Source organism: Typopeltis vanoorti, chromosome 25 (genome assembly GCF_054136105.1).
Source record: "Typopeltis vanoorti isolate ZY-2024b chromosome 25, IOZ_Tvanoo_1.0, whole genome shotgun sequence".
Classification (NCBI taxonomy): Eukaryota; Metazoa; Arthropoda; class Arachnida; order Uropygi; family Thelyphonidae; genus Typopeltis; species Typopeltis vanoorti.
The window spans coordinates 79,200,204-79,216,002 of record NC_143573.1 but is presented as its reverse complement, the minus strand read 5'-3'; the positions used below and the strand labels follow the sequence as shown (position 1 = coordinate 79,216,002).

The 15,799-nt window shown below is 34.7% G+C and overlaps 1 protein-coding gene across 1 annotated transcript in view; it reads left to right on the top strand.

The window, feature by feature from the left end:
- alpha-PheRS (phenylalanine--tRNA ligase alpha subunit) overlaps nt 1-15,799 on the top strand; it is a 274,725-nt gene that overhangs the window by 20,330 nt on the left and 238,596 nt on the right. The window contains exon 2 of the mRNA XM_090414434.1: nt 4,736-4,873. Within this exon, the coding sequence (XP_090270560.1) occupies nt 4,736-4,873 (138 nt within the window). The remainder of the gene's footprint in view (nt 1-4,735; nt 4,874-15,799) is intronic.

The following is a 15,799-nucleotide window of genomic DNA, read 5'->3' as shown; positions in this document are numbered from 1 at the left end:
TTGAATTAACTGTACTGAAGATGTCCTATGATACTTAGGATGAAATATTTACTTATTAAAAAATCTTACTACTGTGGTTACGTGTGTATGTTTAGTCACGTCAGTTTGACTGTATAATAGTAATTTTATTTATGTATGATAGTTTTAAGAGTACATAGCACATCAGCGCTTATTATAAATGGTCCGTTGCAATTAATTGTGGGATAATTTTGAATACTTTAAAATATCATTTAATATAATTTTAAATATAGAAAGCTTAAAGGTCAAATGAGCAATAGTTATGCTTCACATGTGCCATTTATGTGATAAGCACAAAAGGTTTACATGTTGAAATTAGATTATCATTGGCAAATACTAGAGTGAGATACAGATAATTTGAATTTTGATACGATTTTTAAATACAGCCATATAATACGCACAAAAATCAGAACAAGTAATCACTTGGGAAATTATTAATTTTCCAGATTGAACCAAAGAAAGGCTGAAATAACTCGTTTTACTTACCTATTTACGCACAAGTTCCAACATCCTTTGTCTATAATCATACAATCTGCAAAAGCTCTGGCATAAAACAGGACATTCAGTACATTGTGAACACTGTTTCCATTATGAATATGGGCAAAAAGTTATAAATTATTTATAGAAAATTAAAAACTGGTCTATATCATTGTCTTAAACACTTCACGCATGCAAAACAGATGAAATTCAGAAAACAAAAACAGTAACTCATGACAAATGACAATGTTCAGTTGGATTGGTTGACAATAACCAATCACAGCCACTGATTTCTGGGTGCTGTTGTCTCAGTACACACCCTGCCTTGCCTTCTGGGTTGTTCAAAAACCACTGGAACACTGAGAATTTGACCTACTGCATCATCTCTACATCTGTTCAAAGGGCTCAAAGGTGTCTGTGTTTGTGATGTCACATTTGAGCTATTAATGATGCAATGTTTGCGTGTCAAAAAGTGTCCTCTTCGTGAAGCATTAGTATATTGAGTTTAATTTTAGGAATCTTGCAAAGCCAGGAAACAATTAGGGGAATATCTAACAAGAATAAATGCAAAGATATAATATTGGTGATATTGCATGGTGGTGTGCACTGCACACATAGCACACACCTGGAATATATGGTACTGCTCTCTACATACCCTGGTAATGGGTAGTATCCAACCATTACAGATTGCTCTGCCTTTCCAAACCACAGACTTGAGACCTTTAATCTAGCTTTGAATGTATAAGTGTACAATATAAATGAAGCATTGAAGATTAATCAGCACCCTATTCAGTAGAGGATAGAATGTGAAGGAGATTCAACATTCTCTTGCACTTTTCCTTTAGTTTGTGAATGTGTGCAAGGAATATAAGTTTTCATTTTGAAAATTATGGAGACAACTACCGTGTTTGAATAAAAACTTTAGTTTAATATAACTAAAATCTATATTTGATGTTTCGATCTTTATGTCAAGGTCATCTTCTGGAGCATACAACTATACACAGACAACAAGCTACACTACAATCAAACTGGTTTGTTAAAGTTACTGACCAACCGCTACAACAATTATTATTATTATTCAGGCCTCTATGGAGTCAAAAGACTCATCGTGGGAGGTCCTTCCTAAGAACATAAAGTTTGTCAAGAATTGTTGACCTGACCTCTGGTGAAAAAAAAAAAAAAAAAAAAAAAAAAATGTGTGTATACATATATACATCGACGCTAGAGTCCTATTATTAGTGTTATCTGTTGGTTGTAGAAATACATTGGGTGCAACAACAAGTTTATGTATCTATCTATATACATATATTAACATCATGGTTATAAATGTACATTCTGGCCAGTTGGTATGGAATGGTTTCTAATACTAGCTGAAGATTGGCTAGAATCCTGACTTTGCTGGATCTTATATATTAGGTAGGCTGAATGTATGCCATCCAGATCCTTGGAATTTTCATGCCATCTTTGTTGTTGATATTTGGGTGGTTTATCAGGATTTTGCAGGCTTATTTCGCAGAATATAAGTTTTCTGTCAAAGATGAGTCACAAGAACTTGACTTCTATTGTTACTGAAATACTAGTTTGTCCCATTCTAAAGACAGGATCTGGGTGAAGAGTGCATTTTCGACAGAAGTGTACAGACATTTTTTTTCTGTTGAAAACCTGAAACCATTACTAAGAGCTCATGGAGAGACATGATTAATTGCATGTTGAAGTTGTGTTTCATTTCTCCTCATGTTATACTGAATGTGTCTAGAATTGATGGCAAATGTATCCCATTTTTTTTTTTTTTAAATAACGAAACCTGTGGTGCGTTCATAATTAGAAGAAACACACGTATAAACCACAGTGACGCATGATTACAATAGAATCTCATGAAAACGTGCATAACGTGCTAAAGTAGTACAAAAAAAAACAAAAAAAAAACGTTAATTATTTAACACAGTTTTATATGATAATTTCCCATACTTTAGGAATAGTAAGAGCATCGTTGCGGTTTAGGTTTGGTCTGTGTAGTAGGGCTTCAGAACTTTCTTTGTATAAACGTTCATGTTTAAATAAAGATCTGTGTAAAAGTTTAGCCTTTTCCCAATGGATCCTATGGTTTGGATTTTCAATTCCGTGTTGAGAGTGGCCAGATTTCTGCAGTTTAAGAAGACGAATGTAGTCTTGATGTTCCGAGATGCGTTTCTGAACAGACCTACCTGTCTGTCCAAAGTAAGATAATTTGCATGAGCATGGAATCTCATAAACACCAGGTAACATCAAGGGTGAGAATTTGTCCTTAGGAGAAGGTAATAAATTGTAAATTTGGTTGATAGGTTTGTAAGTAGTGGCAAAATTGTATTTCTTCATAATTTTAGAAAGACGTTCTGAGATGCCTTTAACGTAAGGTATGTGAATCCTATGCACTTCTTCCTGTCTGGTTTGATGTATGCAGAAGTGACTGATGATTTTTTGAGTTGTTTTGGGATTATATCCATTTAGGATGGCTGTATTTTTGATAACTTCTAATTCCTGCTTTAAAGATTCTTCAGAGGAGCAGAATTTATGTGCTCTGGAAACTAGTGATTTAATAATGCCAGATTTCTGAGATGGATGATGAGCTGAAGAATTGTGAATGTAGTGACCTGAGAATGTAGGCTTGCGAAAGACGGAAGTGGCGATGGAACAGTCTTCTTTTCTTTTGATGTGTAAATCCAAAAAAGAGATACCCTGTGGAGATTCTTTTTTCTAACGTAAAGTTGATGCGATGATGAAGAAGGTTGATTTTATCTAGAAACAGTTGTAATTCAGGTTCGGGATGATTCCATACTGCAAATACGTCATCGACATCTTAGCCAAATTTTTGGTTTGGGTTCAAAAGTGAATATTTTTTCCTCAAGGTGTTCTAGAAACAAATTTGCTAGGTTTTTTACATAGGATCCATTGGGAAAAGGCTAAACTTTTACATAGATCTTTATTTAAACATGAACGTTTATACAAAGAAAGTTCTGAAGCCCTACTACACAGACCAAACATAAACCGCAACGACGTTCTTACTATTCCTAAAGTATGGGAAATTATCATACAAAACTGTGTTAAATAATTAACGTTTTTTTTTTTTTTTTTTTTTTTTTTTTTTTTTTTTTTTGGTACTACTTTAGCACGTTATGCACGTTTTCATGAGATTCTATTGTAATCATGCGCCCTAACTGTATGTTATTCCTAATTTTTGTTTAAATACTGTTCTGATGATGTCCTAAGATACTTAGGATGAAATATTTACAATTAAATAATTTTCACTGTGGTTTATGCGTGTGTTTCTTCTAAAAATGTATCCCAGTTCTTTAAATAGTTATGGAATAAATATTTTGATGTATCAGCCAAAAAGGAAGGATATTTGTAACAAGAGATATGGCTATCAAAATTCACTGTGGTTATTGGGATCTAGCCTTTTTTTTTTTTAAATAAAAATGTGTTGTATTTTTAATGTATGGTCTTTAGTGGCCTTGCCTTTGAAAGGATGAAGAGATAATAGAAATTTCATGATTCTGTAAGTTGAGGCAACCAGTAGTTGACTATCCGTGTGGTTAGCCTAGTGGCTATGCGCTTCACAACCATATGCCTTGGGAAGGAGTGTCCATGCTTAAGGATCTTTCTTCCTCAGCCATAGCCAAGTTAGTCGATCTTGAGCATGGACACAGGGTTTTTCATAGCACAAGCAGGTAAGCCGGCCCCACGGATACAGTCATCATCATCATCATACGTATCAAGGATTTAGGCCTAGTATGGCCTGTTCCGGCCTTAGAAGTCATCATTGACGGATACAATCAGGAATACTTAAGACAATCCCTCCAGCCATAGGTCTGAATTGTCAGCTATGCAGGTCCCAAGCCCAGATAAAAATAGGGGGGAGGGGAATTGAGGTGGTGCCGTACCTCCCCGTAAAAGCGACTCACAGACGTTGAATCACCATATGAAATGAAATGAATGAACAATTGACTTTAGTGGATAGTGTGATTTATGTATTTCAGCACACCATAGATGGTGATCTAATGTAGCATGTTCTTAAGTTTTTGAAATTGAGCTCATTAAGATGAGTGTTGATCATAGCTTCTTCACACAAAATGGTCAGAATAGCTGAGTCAGGGACTTGGGGTAGGGCAGTGCTCATCCTAGTAACCTTAGCTGTTCTTCTACTCTTAGTTCGTTTATTTTGAACATTGATAGTTTTCAGTTCGAATTGCTTTTGTTGCAGGTAATCACAGTAGAGCAGCAAAGTAATAAACATTGGGAATTGACACCTGAAGGAAAAGAAGTAGCAAATACAGGTAGCCATGAAGCTCTTATATTTAATGCTATTCCAGATGCAGGTATAAATCAGCAAACACTGATGGTAAGTCCTGTAAATGTACTATTCAGTTATAAAATTAAATATTTTAATAATTTTTTTTTCTCACACATTTGCATTAAGTTATGGAAAATCATTAAGAATCACAGTGAAATGAGATGATGCTTTTCAGCATTTTTTAGATTAAATTAAAGAAAAAGACACTCTTACTGGAAGAATTAATCTCAAATTAATTCTTTCAGTAAGAGTGTTTTTGCAAATTAAGCTCAAAAAAGACCTCAATGGGTTTGAAAAGGTTCAGTGTTTGTTCTCTAGAAGAGGATTTTCTGATTATTCTAATTCTTGGCCTACATATGGTACTAGTACATATTTATTGAAGGTCTCTCATGAGTGGGATTCACAAAAAAAATAATGTAGCAAGTCCATGATATTCAGACTTCTTAAGAGTTCATGAAACCAGATAATGGAGTGACTGCATGGTGGTTTTTGCATTTATTCTGTACTCTTCTACAAGAGTAAGAAAATATTTTAAACACTTCATATGGTCTTTATTTTGCTATGCTTGACTGTAACGTAACTAGGATTATACAGTATTAAAATTTCACTTAATCTTGCTTTTTGACTGATTAATTTTTATCCTTTACTCCACAAATTCTGGATATGTTGTCATTATAATAAAAAAATAAAATAATAATATTAAAAAATGGTGGCCAGATTATTTTTTTCATCAGTGGAAGAGGAAGAGGAAGAGCATATGGAAGAGGTACTGTACTGTCATTTTTTGTGCGAGAGGTTTGGTTAAAAGAGAATAGGGAGGATGTGTAAAATGATTTCATTCTCCAGTTGAAGGAAATGCCAACCAGACCTACTAGGCAGTAAAATGACCTTCATCAACTAGCAAAATTCCCCTCAAATTTTCAAGACGCAGTCTAAATAATATGCTTCATGGCAAACATTATATAGATCCAGTGCCTCACTATCTTGAAGGCACATCAGTACCTTCTTATTGATCTGAAACCCTATTCAATTTTACTGAATAGAGTTTCTGATAGTACTCTCATCCTACTCATATGACAAATTTGTCATATGAGTATTACAAACCATGCAATGCTCAAACATCTCAGTCTTTAAGATCATCTATGATAACTGCTCTAAACATTGATCTCCATACCAATCTTCATTGGAGGCGGCAACAACTTAGTCATCTTCAATACTTCCAAAACAATTTTGCATTTTTTGCAAAAAAAAGATCGTAGTTCTATACTCGCCTTTGACGATGCTTTGCTTAACAATCAAGACGACTAGATCTTCTTGGATTGACTGACTCCTAATCTTTTCTGGCATAATCACATCACTTCTGTACCATCTTCAGTTTCCAAAAAACTTATCTTTTTTGTACCTAAGACATTTCTAAAAATTCTTGATGCAGTTCATAAGGGATTCAGTTGATTAATGATCCCTCTCTCACAGACGCTCTTCAGCCACTGTCTCACAGACAGTCGGTTTCCTTATTGTATCTCTTCTATGGATGTTTCTATGGGTGTCATTAGCAGAAGTAGCATCTTTTATTCTCTTCCTCTCCCCATTTCTGCTAAATTTACAGAAACATGAGCAGCAACTGCAGATATTCTTTTACGAACTGCTGACTCACTAAACTTACTACTTGTAATCATCTTTTATTCCACCAACCTCAGCTCTGTGGAATAGCCTTCTTCATGAATTATTCCCCAAGGACTACAACCTCCAGCTCTTAAAGAAAAAATCAACAGATTACTTTGTTCTTAATTAAGCCCACATACAGCATTTATTTGTTATAGGACTTGACTGGTGTGTGGGAGTGATATAAAAAAGCATTTGTACCTTTTTCTTTTTCTTTTTTTTATCTACCAATGCTATGATTTCTCAAAATGGAAAATCCAAATAAAAATACTAAAATACCTGTTTTCTAAAAAGTTCATAGAACTTGCAGTTTGTTCAGAAATAAAAGTAGGAATATTTTCTCACTTGCCTGCTTGGCCCAATAGATAGCACTTCTTCTTTCTCACCCACAGGTTTGAACACTACTGTGGACATAGATGTTTGTGAATGTTTTTAAGTGGAAAATGAACGTCATTGCTTGGTGTTGTTGAGGTCCATTTTGTTTGCTTGGGGAGTGAGGAGATAGTTAAATGTCTTGAAAAAGTTCTGTGTTTCGTCTCCACTTAATGATTTCCAGATCTCTAGGTCTCCAGATTATGGTTTCTGAATTATATGACCTTTAATCTGTCCTACTATATAGCACTAGTGTATAATTATATACCATTTCCTGGGTGAGAACAAATGTATATGCAAACACACAAAGCTGAGATATCAACTGAACTGGTGCTTCGCTCTCTTTTTTTCAGGGAGGTGGTGGCATCGTGTGCTGTGTGCAGATATGTCATTGATTGTCATTCCATGACTGCTGATGTTCTACCTGAAGTTGTAGTGTTCTCTCTCTGACAACATGTTTCTTGTCAGTTGAGAGTGGGCACATCCTCACCTATTTTGGAAAACTTCCAGGCATGTTTTGTATCTACTAAGAGAACATATTGTGATTTATTTATTAACTCAGGCCTTAATTTTTTCTATGGCTGTATCAAAGATTTGTATGGTTATTTTGAATTTTTTATATTTTGCCACTATTAGATTGCCATCCTTCACTTAGCTGGATGCTGCTAGAGAATTGTTTTGTTGTAGTTCCAATACCAGCTTTATATTTGCTGAAGAAATATATATGTCCTCCCTTCCTTCATAACCTTTCTATCCAAATGCCATGATTCCCTGTAAAGTTAAAGTACTCCTCTTAAACCTTTGTGTGTGTAGGGAGGGGGAGAGGTTAAAAATTTCAGGCTAAGCACTTGGCCAACCAGGCCAAGTAGTTTGTGTATCTGCTCTCCAACTAACATGCTGTGGGTTCAAATCCTGCCATGGGCATGGATGTTTTTGATTGTTGTTAGGTGAGAGAGAGATATTTCCTCGCCTGATATGAGACCACCACCTCGTTTTTAATATAATATTGCCTTTGATACCATCTATTCAAAGCTGATCAGGTCTCTCATATCTGTAGACCATCCCCTCACCTATTGGAGGCTTGAAAAGGGTCTGCATGTTGTCTCTTGAGCAGGGTTTCGGGACTATGACAAAAATAGATTAAAAAAATACCGAAAAACATATATAAAATTAATAATAATATATATATATATCGTTATCATCAAATTTCTGACATGTACCTTCAAGGAATGTACAGAATATTATGATATGCCACCTTAATAACAGTTATCTATCCTTTGCTCAACTTTCAGGGTTTCAAATGTTAAGTCAACTGACGCCCTGAAATTGTGGTTTTCCTACAATAGATGAGTGTTTTTTTGTCAGAACTAATTTCATCATTGCTTTTTTTTATATTACTTTTTTCGTTATTACTTTATATATGTAGAAGTATGCCAGTCTGTAGTATAACATGAAATATATAATATAACAAAAAAAAAAAAAAATCATGCCTTATAAAAATTCACCATTTTTTCCTTCAGAATTGCATCCTAATGGATGATTATTTTTTGTAAGCCTGAAAAATTATGGTATCACAAATGCCATAGCAGTAATTCTTGTTTCGGTGTGCTGTTTTCAGAAGGTTAGTAGCACCACCATGTAACAACTAATAGATTATGTCATCTCTACAGCAAAAGTAAGACCTGAGAGATAAAATAAATATTCCCCACAGAATTTTAAAATGCCCATATTTACGTAATATACATAAAGCCATCAAGTATATATTTAAATATTCAAATTATAATTTTGTCTTTATGAGTCACTTTAAATTACTAAACCATCTAAAAACCATAGAAAAACAAACAAATGATGAAATTCTAAACCGCTATAATTTGGTTTATTGCTTTCCCTGCCAACCAAATTGTGAGGCCATTTATATCAGGTCCACCTTTAGATCTTTGAATTTTCACCTATACAAACTTTTTCATGACTGTCAGAACCTCATCCCTAGCATCTTTCACCAAAATAAATAAATAAATAAAAATAAAAAACCAACCAACCAATCAAATCTCTAAACCTGCAACTACAGAAATACCCGCACATGCAGTCAAATTTATCTACATCCTCCAAACAGGCAGTAAGCATTGTTGACTTTCAAAAAAGCAAAATTAAATTAATACTATCTGAGCTATAGCAGTAAAGGCTGTTGCAATGCTGTGAATATCCATCGACTCTAAACATTGTCTTTGGAGTTTGACAGCTCTGTGATGTAAATGTTGTTATTATTATTATTACATAACACCTCCAGGAAGTCCAAAAATATGCACAAGAAATTTTCTACAAGTCTAAACATCACAGCTCATTGATAAACCTTTCCTTTAGTGTTACACGGTGATCAGTATTCATTTTAGATAAATTATGGACTCTACAACCACGTTATAAATAACTATTTTAATTTCCTGTTGTTTCAACCTTTATATGAAGGTCATCATAAATGGAGTATACACATAAATACAGAGACAAGCTGAATTACATTTCACACAGTATGCTAAAGAGACAATGATTTGATCGATGGTTATTTTACTGGCATGACCTGTAGTGAAAATAGAATATAAAAAAATTAATTAATTAATTAAAAACTACATCAAAGCAATATTCTATTTAAGCTAACATTAGAGAAACAGTCTTTCATATAAATAGTTTTCTTACAGTAACAATGATATCCTGATTTAACATGACAATTGTTATATTAGATTTAAGATTCTGGATTATCTACAGTCCTGTTTATAGTTAACTCGTAGGGAGAAAGGTTAAGTGAGTAGAATATGTGCCTTCCATATGCTTGGGATTTTTAGACCATCATTATTGTTAAGATTAGGGTGGTTGATAAGAATCTCACAGACTTCCTTAAATTTACGTTCATACCATGTTTTGGTGTGACGTAAACAACTGGTGCTTTTCCAGTCAATTCTATGTAAAGTGTTCAGGGCATGATCAGAAAGGCCACCTTCACCATAGTTATTATATTTAATGTGCCGTTTAGGTTCCTTTTGTCTGATAGGAATTGTGCGACCTGTTTCCCCTACATAGGGTAGATTACAGGTGCAATAAATACGGAATATGCCAGCGGAGGGAATGGGTCTTTAGATGAGTTGAGTAGGCTCTTTAATTTTGCAGGAAGTTTAAAGGTGGTTTTAAGATTGTATTTCTGTAGTATTCTGTTTATTTTATTTGATGTCCCTTTAATGTATGGAATGGTTATAGTTTTATTGTAGTTTAGTTTATCTTTGTTTTTTAGTGAGGTCTTGTAGTAAATTTTGTTGATAGTGTTTTGGCTGTAACTATTTTTTAGGAAAGTATTGCTGATAACTTTAAATTCATCTTTAAGCACTTATTCATTGGAGTAAATCTTCAAAGTCCTGATTTTTAGAGTATTAATGACACCTAGTTTATGTGTTGGATGGTGGTAGGAGTTTATGTGTATATATTGGCCAGTATGTGTCGGTTTCTGGTAAACAGTGGAGGAAAGACTGCCAGAAGGAAGACGTGTGATGAGTGTATCTAGAAATGGAAGTGTGTTCTGCTTTTCAGTCTCAGTTGTGAACTGTATGCATTTGTGTTGTTTATTTAGGTGGCTGAGGAACGTGTCTAATGTCTGGCAGCCATGGGGCCAGATAGCGAACATATCGTCAACGTATCTAAACCAGATTTTGGGTTTTAAAGGAGAGGAATCTAGAGCACGTTGCTCAAAATATTCCATATAAAAGTCAGCAATAGGGTGAGAATAATGGCGAGCCCATGGCTGGACTTGCCATTATCCCCCTCCATTGCTAACTTTTATATAGAATATTTTCAGCAACGTGCTCTAGATTCCTCTGATTTAAAACCCAAAGTCTGGCTTAGATACATTGATGATGTTTTATCAACCAACCTAATCTTAACAGTAATGATGGTCTAAAAATCTCAAACATATGGAAGGCACATATTCTACCCACTTAACCTATCTCTCTCTAAGAGTTAACTATAAATACGACCATAAGTAATCCAGAATCTTAAATCTAATATAACAATTGTCATATTAAATTAGGACATCATTGTCACTGTAAGAAAACTATTTAGATGAAAGAATGTTTCTCTGATGTTATCTTAAGTAGAATATAGCTTTGATGTAGTTTTTAATTAAGTGATTAATTAATTTATTTTTTTATTTATTTAATGAATTTTTTTTTTATATTCTATTTTTACTAGAGGTCATGCCAGTAGAATAACCATTGATCAGATCATTGTCTCTTTAGCATACTGTGTGAAATGTAATTCAGCTTGTCTCTGTATTTATGTGTATACCAGGGCTCCCAAAATCTTGGAAAATTTGAACAAAAGTTTGAATTTTAATATTTTTGTCATATTTTACTATTATATTCAGGAATTTTTTTTCTTGATGAATCTGATAAATAAACCGTTTTTGCTCTGTTCTGGTTTCGTTTTCCCTTTCTTATCACACAGGTTTTACATCGTTACATACATATAGTTCAACCTTTTGCAGTGTTATCATAGACATCCTTGTGCTTGTACAGTGTTTGACAATTGTTTAAATTATCAATATTTTTACTTATTTTCATATTTATGGTACTTCCAATACAACCATATGGAAGCCATCAAAGAAAAACAGAAGTGGTATTCTTAAGCATTTAAAGAAGATTGGTTAAAATATCCTGAATTAAAAGATTGGCTGCAGCAAGATGTGAACAGCAAAGATAAGTAATATTACATTTAAAAATGCAAACAAATCTGCGCTAATAAAGCATAAAGATTCAGCCAAACATCAAAGTAATTATCAGTCTGCTAAGTCGACAGCTGTTATTTCGTATTTCTTAATACAAAAGTGTCAACAGAGGATAAACAATTAGCTAGGAGTGAGTTAATAATTGCTAGCTTCTTTTCTGAGCATAACATCCCATTTTCTCATGTTGATCATTTTGTAACAATGTGTAAATGTGCATTTCTGGATAGCCAAATTGCTGGAAAGTTGGCAATGAAGAAAACTAAACTTTCTTATGTTATTCAGGATGGAATATCATTCCATACTTTACTTTACTTTCCGAGTCCGGAACGCCAATCATATCCTCTCCATCCAAAAAACAGCGGCTTGTATCGCCTTGTCATTGACCGTCAGAATGTCGTCCATGGAGCACATATCAATTAGATCTGGGCAACACAAAAGATGTTCGTCAGTTTGGACGTCTCTGCAGTCACAGCTGTCATCAGGTCACTTCTGCATCTGGACACTCCCACTCTAAGACGGTTCAGAGTCCTCCAAGTGCTATAGGGTAGGTGATATCCCTTGGTTAACTCTTCCTTAATTATGAGGCTTCTTGAAGTTGAACCGATTACCTCCATAGAACAAGGCGTCGCTCCTCAGGTTTATGGATCAATGGTTTAGTTCTTTGCATAAAACTATTCCTCGATTTGAGTCCAGAAGCCGTGATGATATGGCCGTATATTGGATGTCTTTCGTCCATCATCTGCTTTTTTTCCTCCATCTCACCGGCCACTTGACGTCTTATACTTGGTGGTGCTATGCCTGCTAAGGAATACAGCTTGTTGGCTGGGGTTGGTCTTAGGCATCCGGTTATGAACCTAATGGTCATTTAAAGCCACATCCATGTGTTTCGCATGATGGATGCCACCCACACTGGGGAAGCATACTCCCCTGCAGCAAAACACAATGCCAAAGCCGTCGAGCGAAGTACCGCTGGTTGAGCTCCCCACATCATGCCGGTCATTTTTCTTATGATGTTATTTCTTGCATAGATTTTTCCTTTTAGTTCCTGGCAATGTACCATATACGACAAGGTACGATCCAGCTTAACTCCAAGATATTTGGGATTGCTGCAGTGTTCGAGACGTTTTCCACTCCAGACGATGTTTAACTGGCGTTTTGCTTCCCTTTTGCGCAGATGGAAAGCGCATACCTGAGTCTTGTTTGGGTTAGGTTTCAGGCAATTGGTCTCATAGTAATTGGAGAGTATTTCTAAGGCTGTTAACTTTTTCTCAACTTTTTCAAAACTTCTTGCTTGACTGCATATAGCTGTGTCATCGGCAATGATAAACCTCCTCACTTGTAAGTGGGTTGGCTGATCGTTATAAATATTGTAGAGCATTGGGGCCAATACGCTTCCTTGAGGTAAACCATTCTTCTGATTTCTCCATCTGCTCTTCTTTCCTTGCAAAGTTACGTAGTATCGTCGATTCTGGAGCATGGTTTTAACTACATTCATGAGGTGAAAATCTTTCGTTATTTGGTGCAGCTTGACCATCATTCCATGAAACTTACCGAAATATGTAAGAATCAAAAATTTTCAATTATAATAGATGAGAGTACAGATATCTCCGTCACTCAAATCTTGGCTGTTGTTGTACGGTATTTTGATACAGATAAAAAAGATGTAGCTGATGCATTACTAGACATAGTATGTGTAGAGAACGCAAGTGCTAAAAGTCTTTACAGTGCTGTTAAAACTCTTCTGCTGGATCATGGCATTCCCCTTAGCAATATCATTGGGTTTGGTAGTGATAACTGTTCCTCCATGATAGGCGTTAACAGTGGATTTCAGAAACTGTTGAAAGATGACGTCCCATATGTTTTTGTGATGGGTTGCATTTGTCATTCATTTGCTCTATGCGCTAGTCATGCAGTCAGTGTTTTGCCCTCATACTTAGAAGCTTTTCTAAAGGATTTAACCTCCTACTTCTCCCGCAGTGCTAAGCGGCAAAGAGATTTTTGTACTCATTCAAGAAGCTGCTGATATAGCTACACTTAAAATTCCCAAACTTGCTCAAACAAGGTGTCTTTCGAGGGGGAAAAGTGGTATCGACTATTTTAGAACAGTATGATGCATTAGTTCTATACTTTCAAAATGAATCAAGGACAGATAAAATTGACAACGCCAAAAACATTTATGATACACTTACTGACCTTGGAACCAGACCAATGCTTTTTTCTTTCAGTATATTCTTGAAAAAGTAAATACACTTAATATACATTTTCAATCAGAGCATTTCAGGTTACACCAACTATTCCTAAATGTATCAACAGAATATCTCAATTTACTTAGTTGCTTCATTAAAGATGAGATTTTAAGAACAGCTAAATTATCAGAAATTGATCCAAGAAACCAAAACAACTATAAAAATGTCATTTACTTTGGTGGTAGAGCAATGGCGCACTTAATTAGAAACCCTTTCGAAGATAACTCTATTTTGTTGAGATTTAAAAATGATTGTTTAAAGGTTCTTGTGGAACTTAGTTCTCAAATAAAGAAAAGATTTGTCTTCGAAGAAGACAGCATTGTTGCAAAATTACGAATCTTGGACCCAAAAGTTGCTAGTGACCCTCGCCAGTCACCATCTACCATTATTCCTCTTGTTGCTCAATTCCTCTCACTTGTTGATGATATTAGGTTAAATCAAATAGATGATGAGTGGAGAAGTTATCGTCTCTTACCATCAGATCTACCAATTCCTAAAGATATTGGCATTCATTGAATGACATAAAAGATGGCATGAATAATAATAAATATGGTTTACTGTCATATTTTATGACAAATCTTACTATTCTGCCGCATTCATCTGCATGCGTAGAGCGAATTTTCTCACAAGTGAATTGTATAAAAACAAAATTAGCTAATTCATTAAAAACAGAAACTGTGAGAGACAGAATCCTACCAAAGCAGTGCTTAGCGAGACAAAATGCAACATGTACTTCTTGGTAGCCACCGAAAACATTAATGAAGGAGTTGGAAAGTCACACAGTTCATAATAGATATAAAAATCAACTTAATACCGCAAAGCAGCAAAGGGAATATGATCAATTACCAGAAGATATTGGCGAATAAGCAGAAGTTTTAAAAGAGGTATACCGTGAGTAGACATATCAATACAAAATTAATAACGGAAAAAACTCACGTACAAAGATTATTTAATAGTATAATTTTCACCTGTTCTTCAACTAGAAGAACTGATACTTATATAAAAATACTTTGGATTTCAAAAATAAAATTTCAGATCTTCATTTGGACGTTTCTGATATCATGATCAGTTTAGGTTGTTTCTTTATTTACAAATGTGCCTCTTTCTGAAAGCGTTGAATTACTACAACAGGAATTTCCTTCAGTCATTGTAAACATATTTGATTTTGTAATACATTCTAGTTATTTTTCCTTTAAAAATAAGTTGTATCAACAAATTGAAGGAACAGCAATGGGCAATCCTCTTTCTCCTGCTATCTCCAATTTCTTTATGGAACATTTTGAACAAGGTATCTTTCACAACATTTCTACCAGACCTACTCATTGGTTCAGATATGTCGATGACATTTTTGCTGTATGGAATGGCTCTTTGGATGAACTTCAACAATTTCTCACTAAGTTAAATGCACTTCATTCTAGGATCAAGTTTACCCTTGAAGTAAAATCAAATAAGCAGTTAGCCTTTTTAGATCTTCTAATTCTTTGCCAACCAGATGGTAACCTACATTTCTCAGTTTATAGAAAGAAGACTCATACAGGCCATTATATTCATGTGGAATCTCATCACCATCCCAGTCAAAAGGCAGGAACTATTAAAACGCTGGTTCATCGGGCCCACTCCTTTTGTTCTTCAGACGATCTTTTACAGAAAGAACTACAATATATAACTTCTTCCTTTCTATCTAATGGTTATAAGAATTGCTTCATTAAAAGAACTTTTAGTAGTTTTAATATGTCTTCCTCTTCAAACACAGAAGAAATAACGCGCATTCTTATCCCTTATGTACAAGGCATCAGTGAATGTATAGCAAAAGTTTAAAAACCACTGAATATTTTTGTTGCCTTTCGACCGTTTTAGAAAAATCTCCACCTTTCTCACTTCTCTTAAGGACAAGCTTCCACATCTTAATCATCCAGGTGTCTACCAGATTCT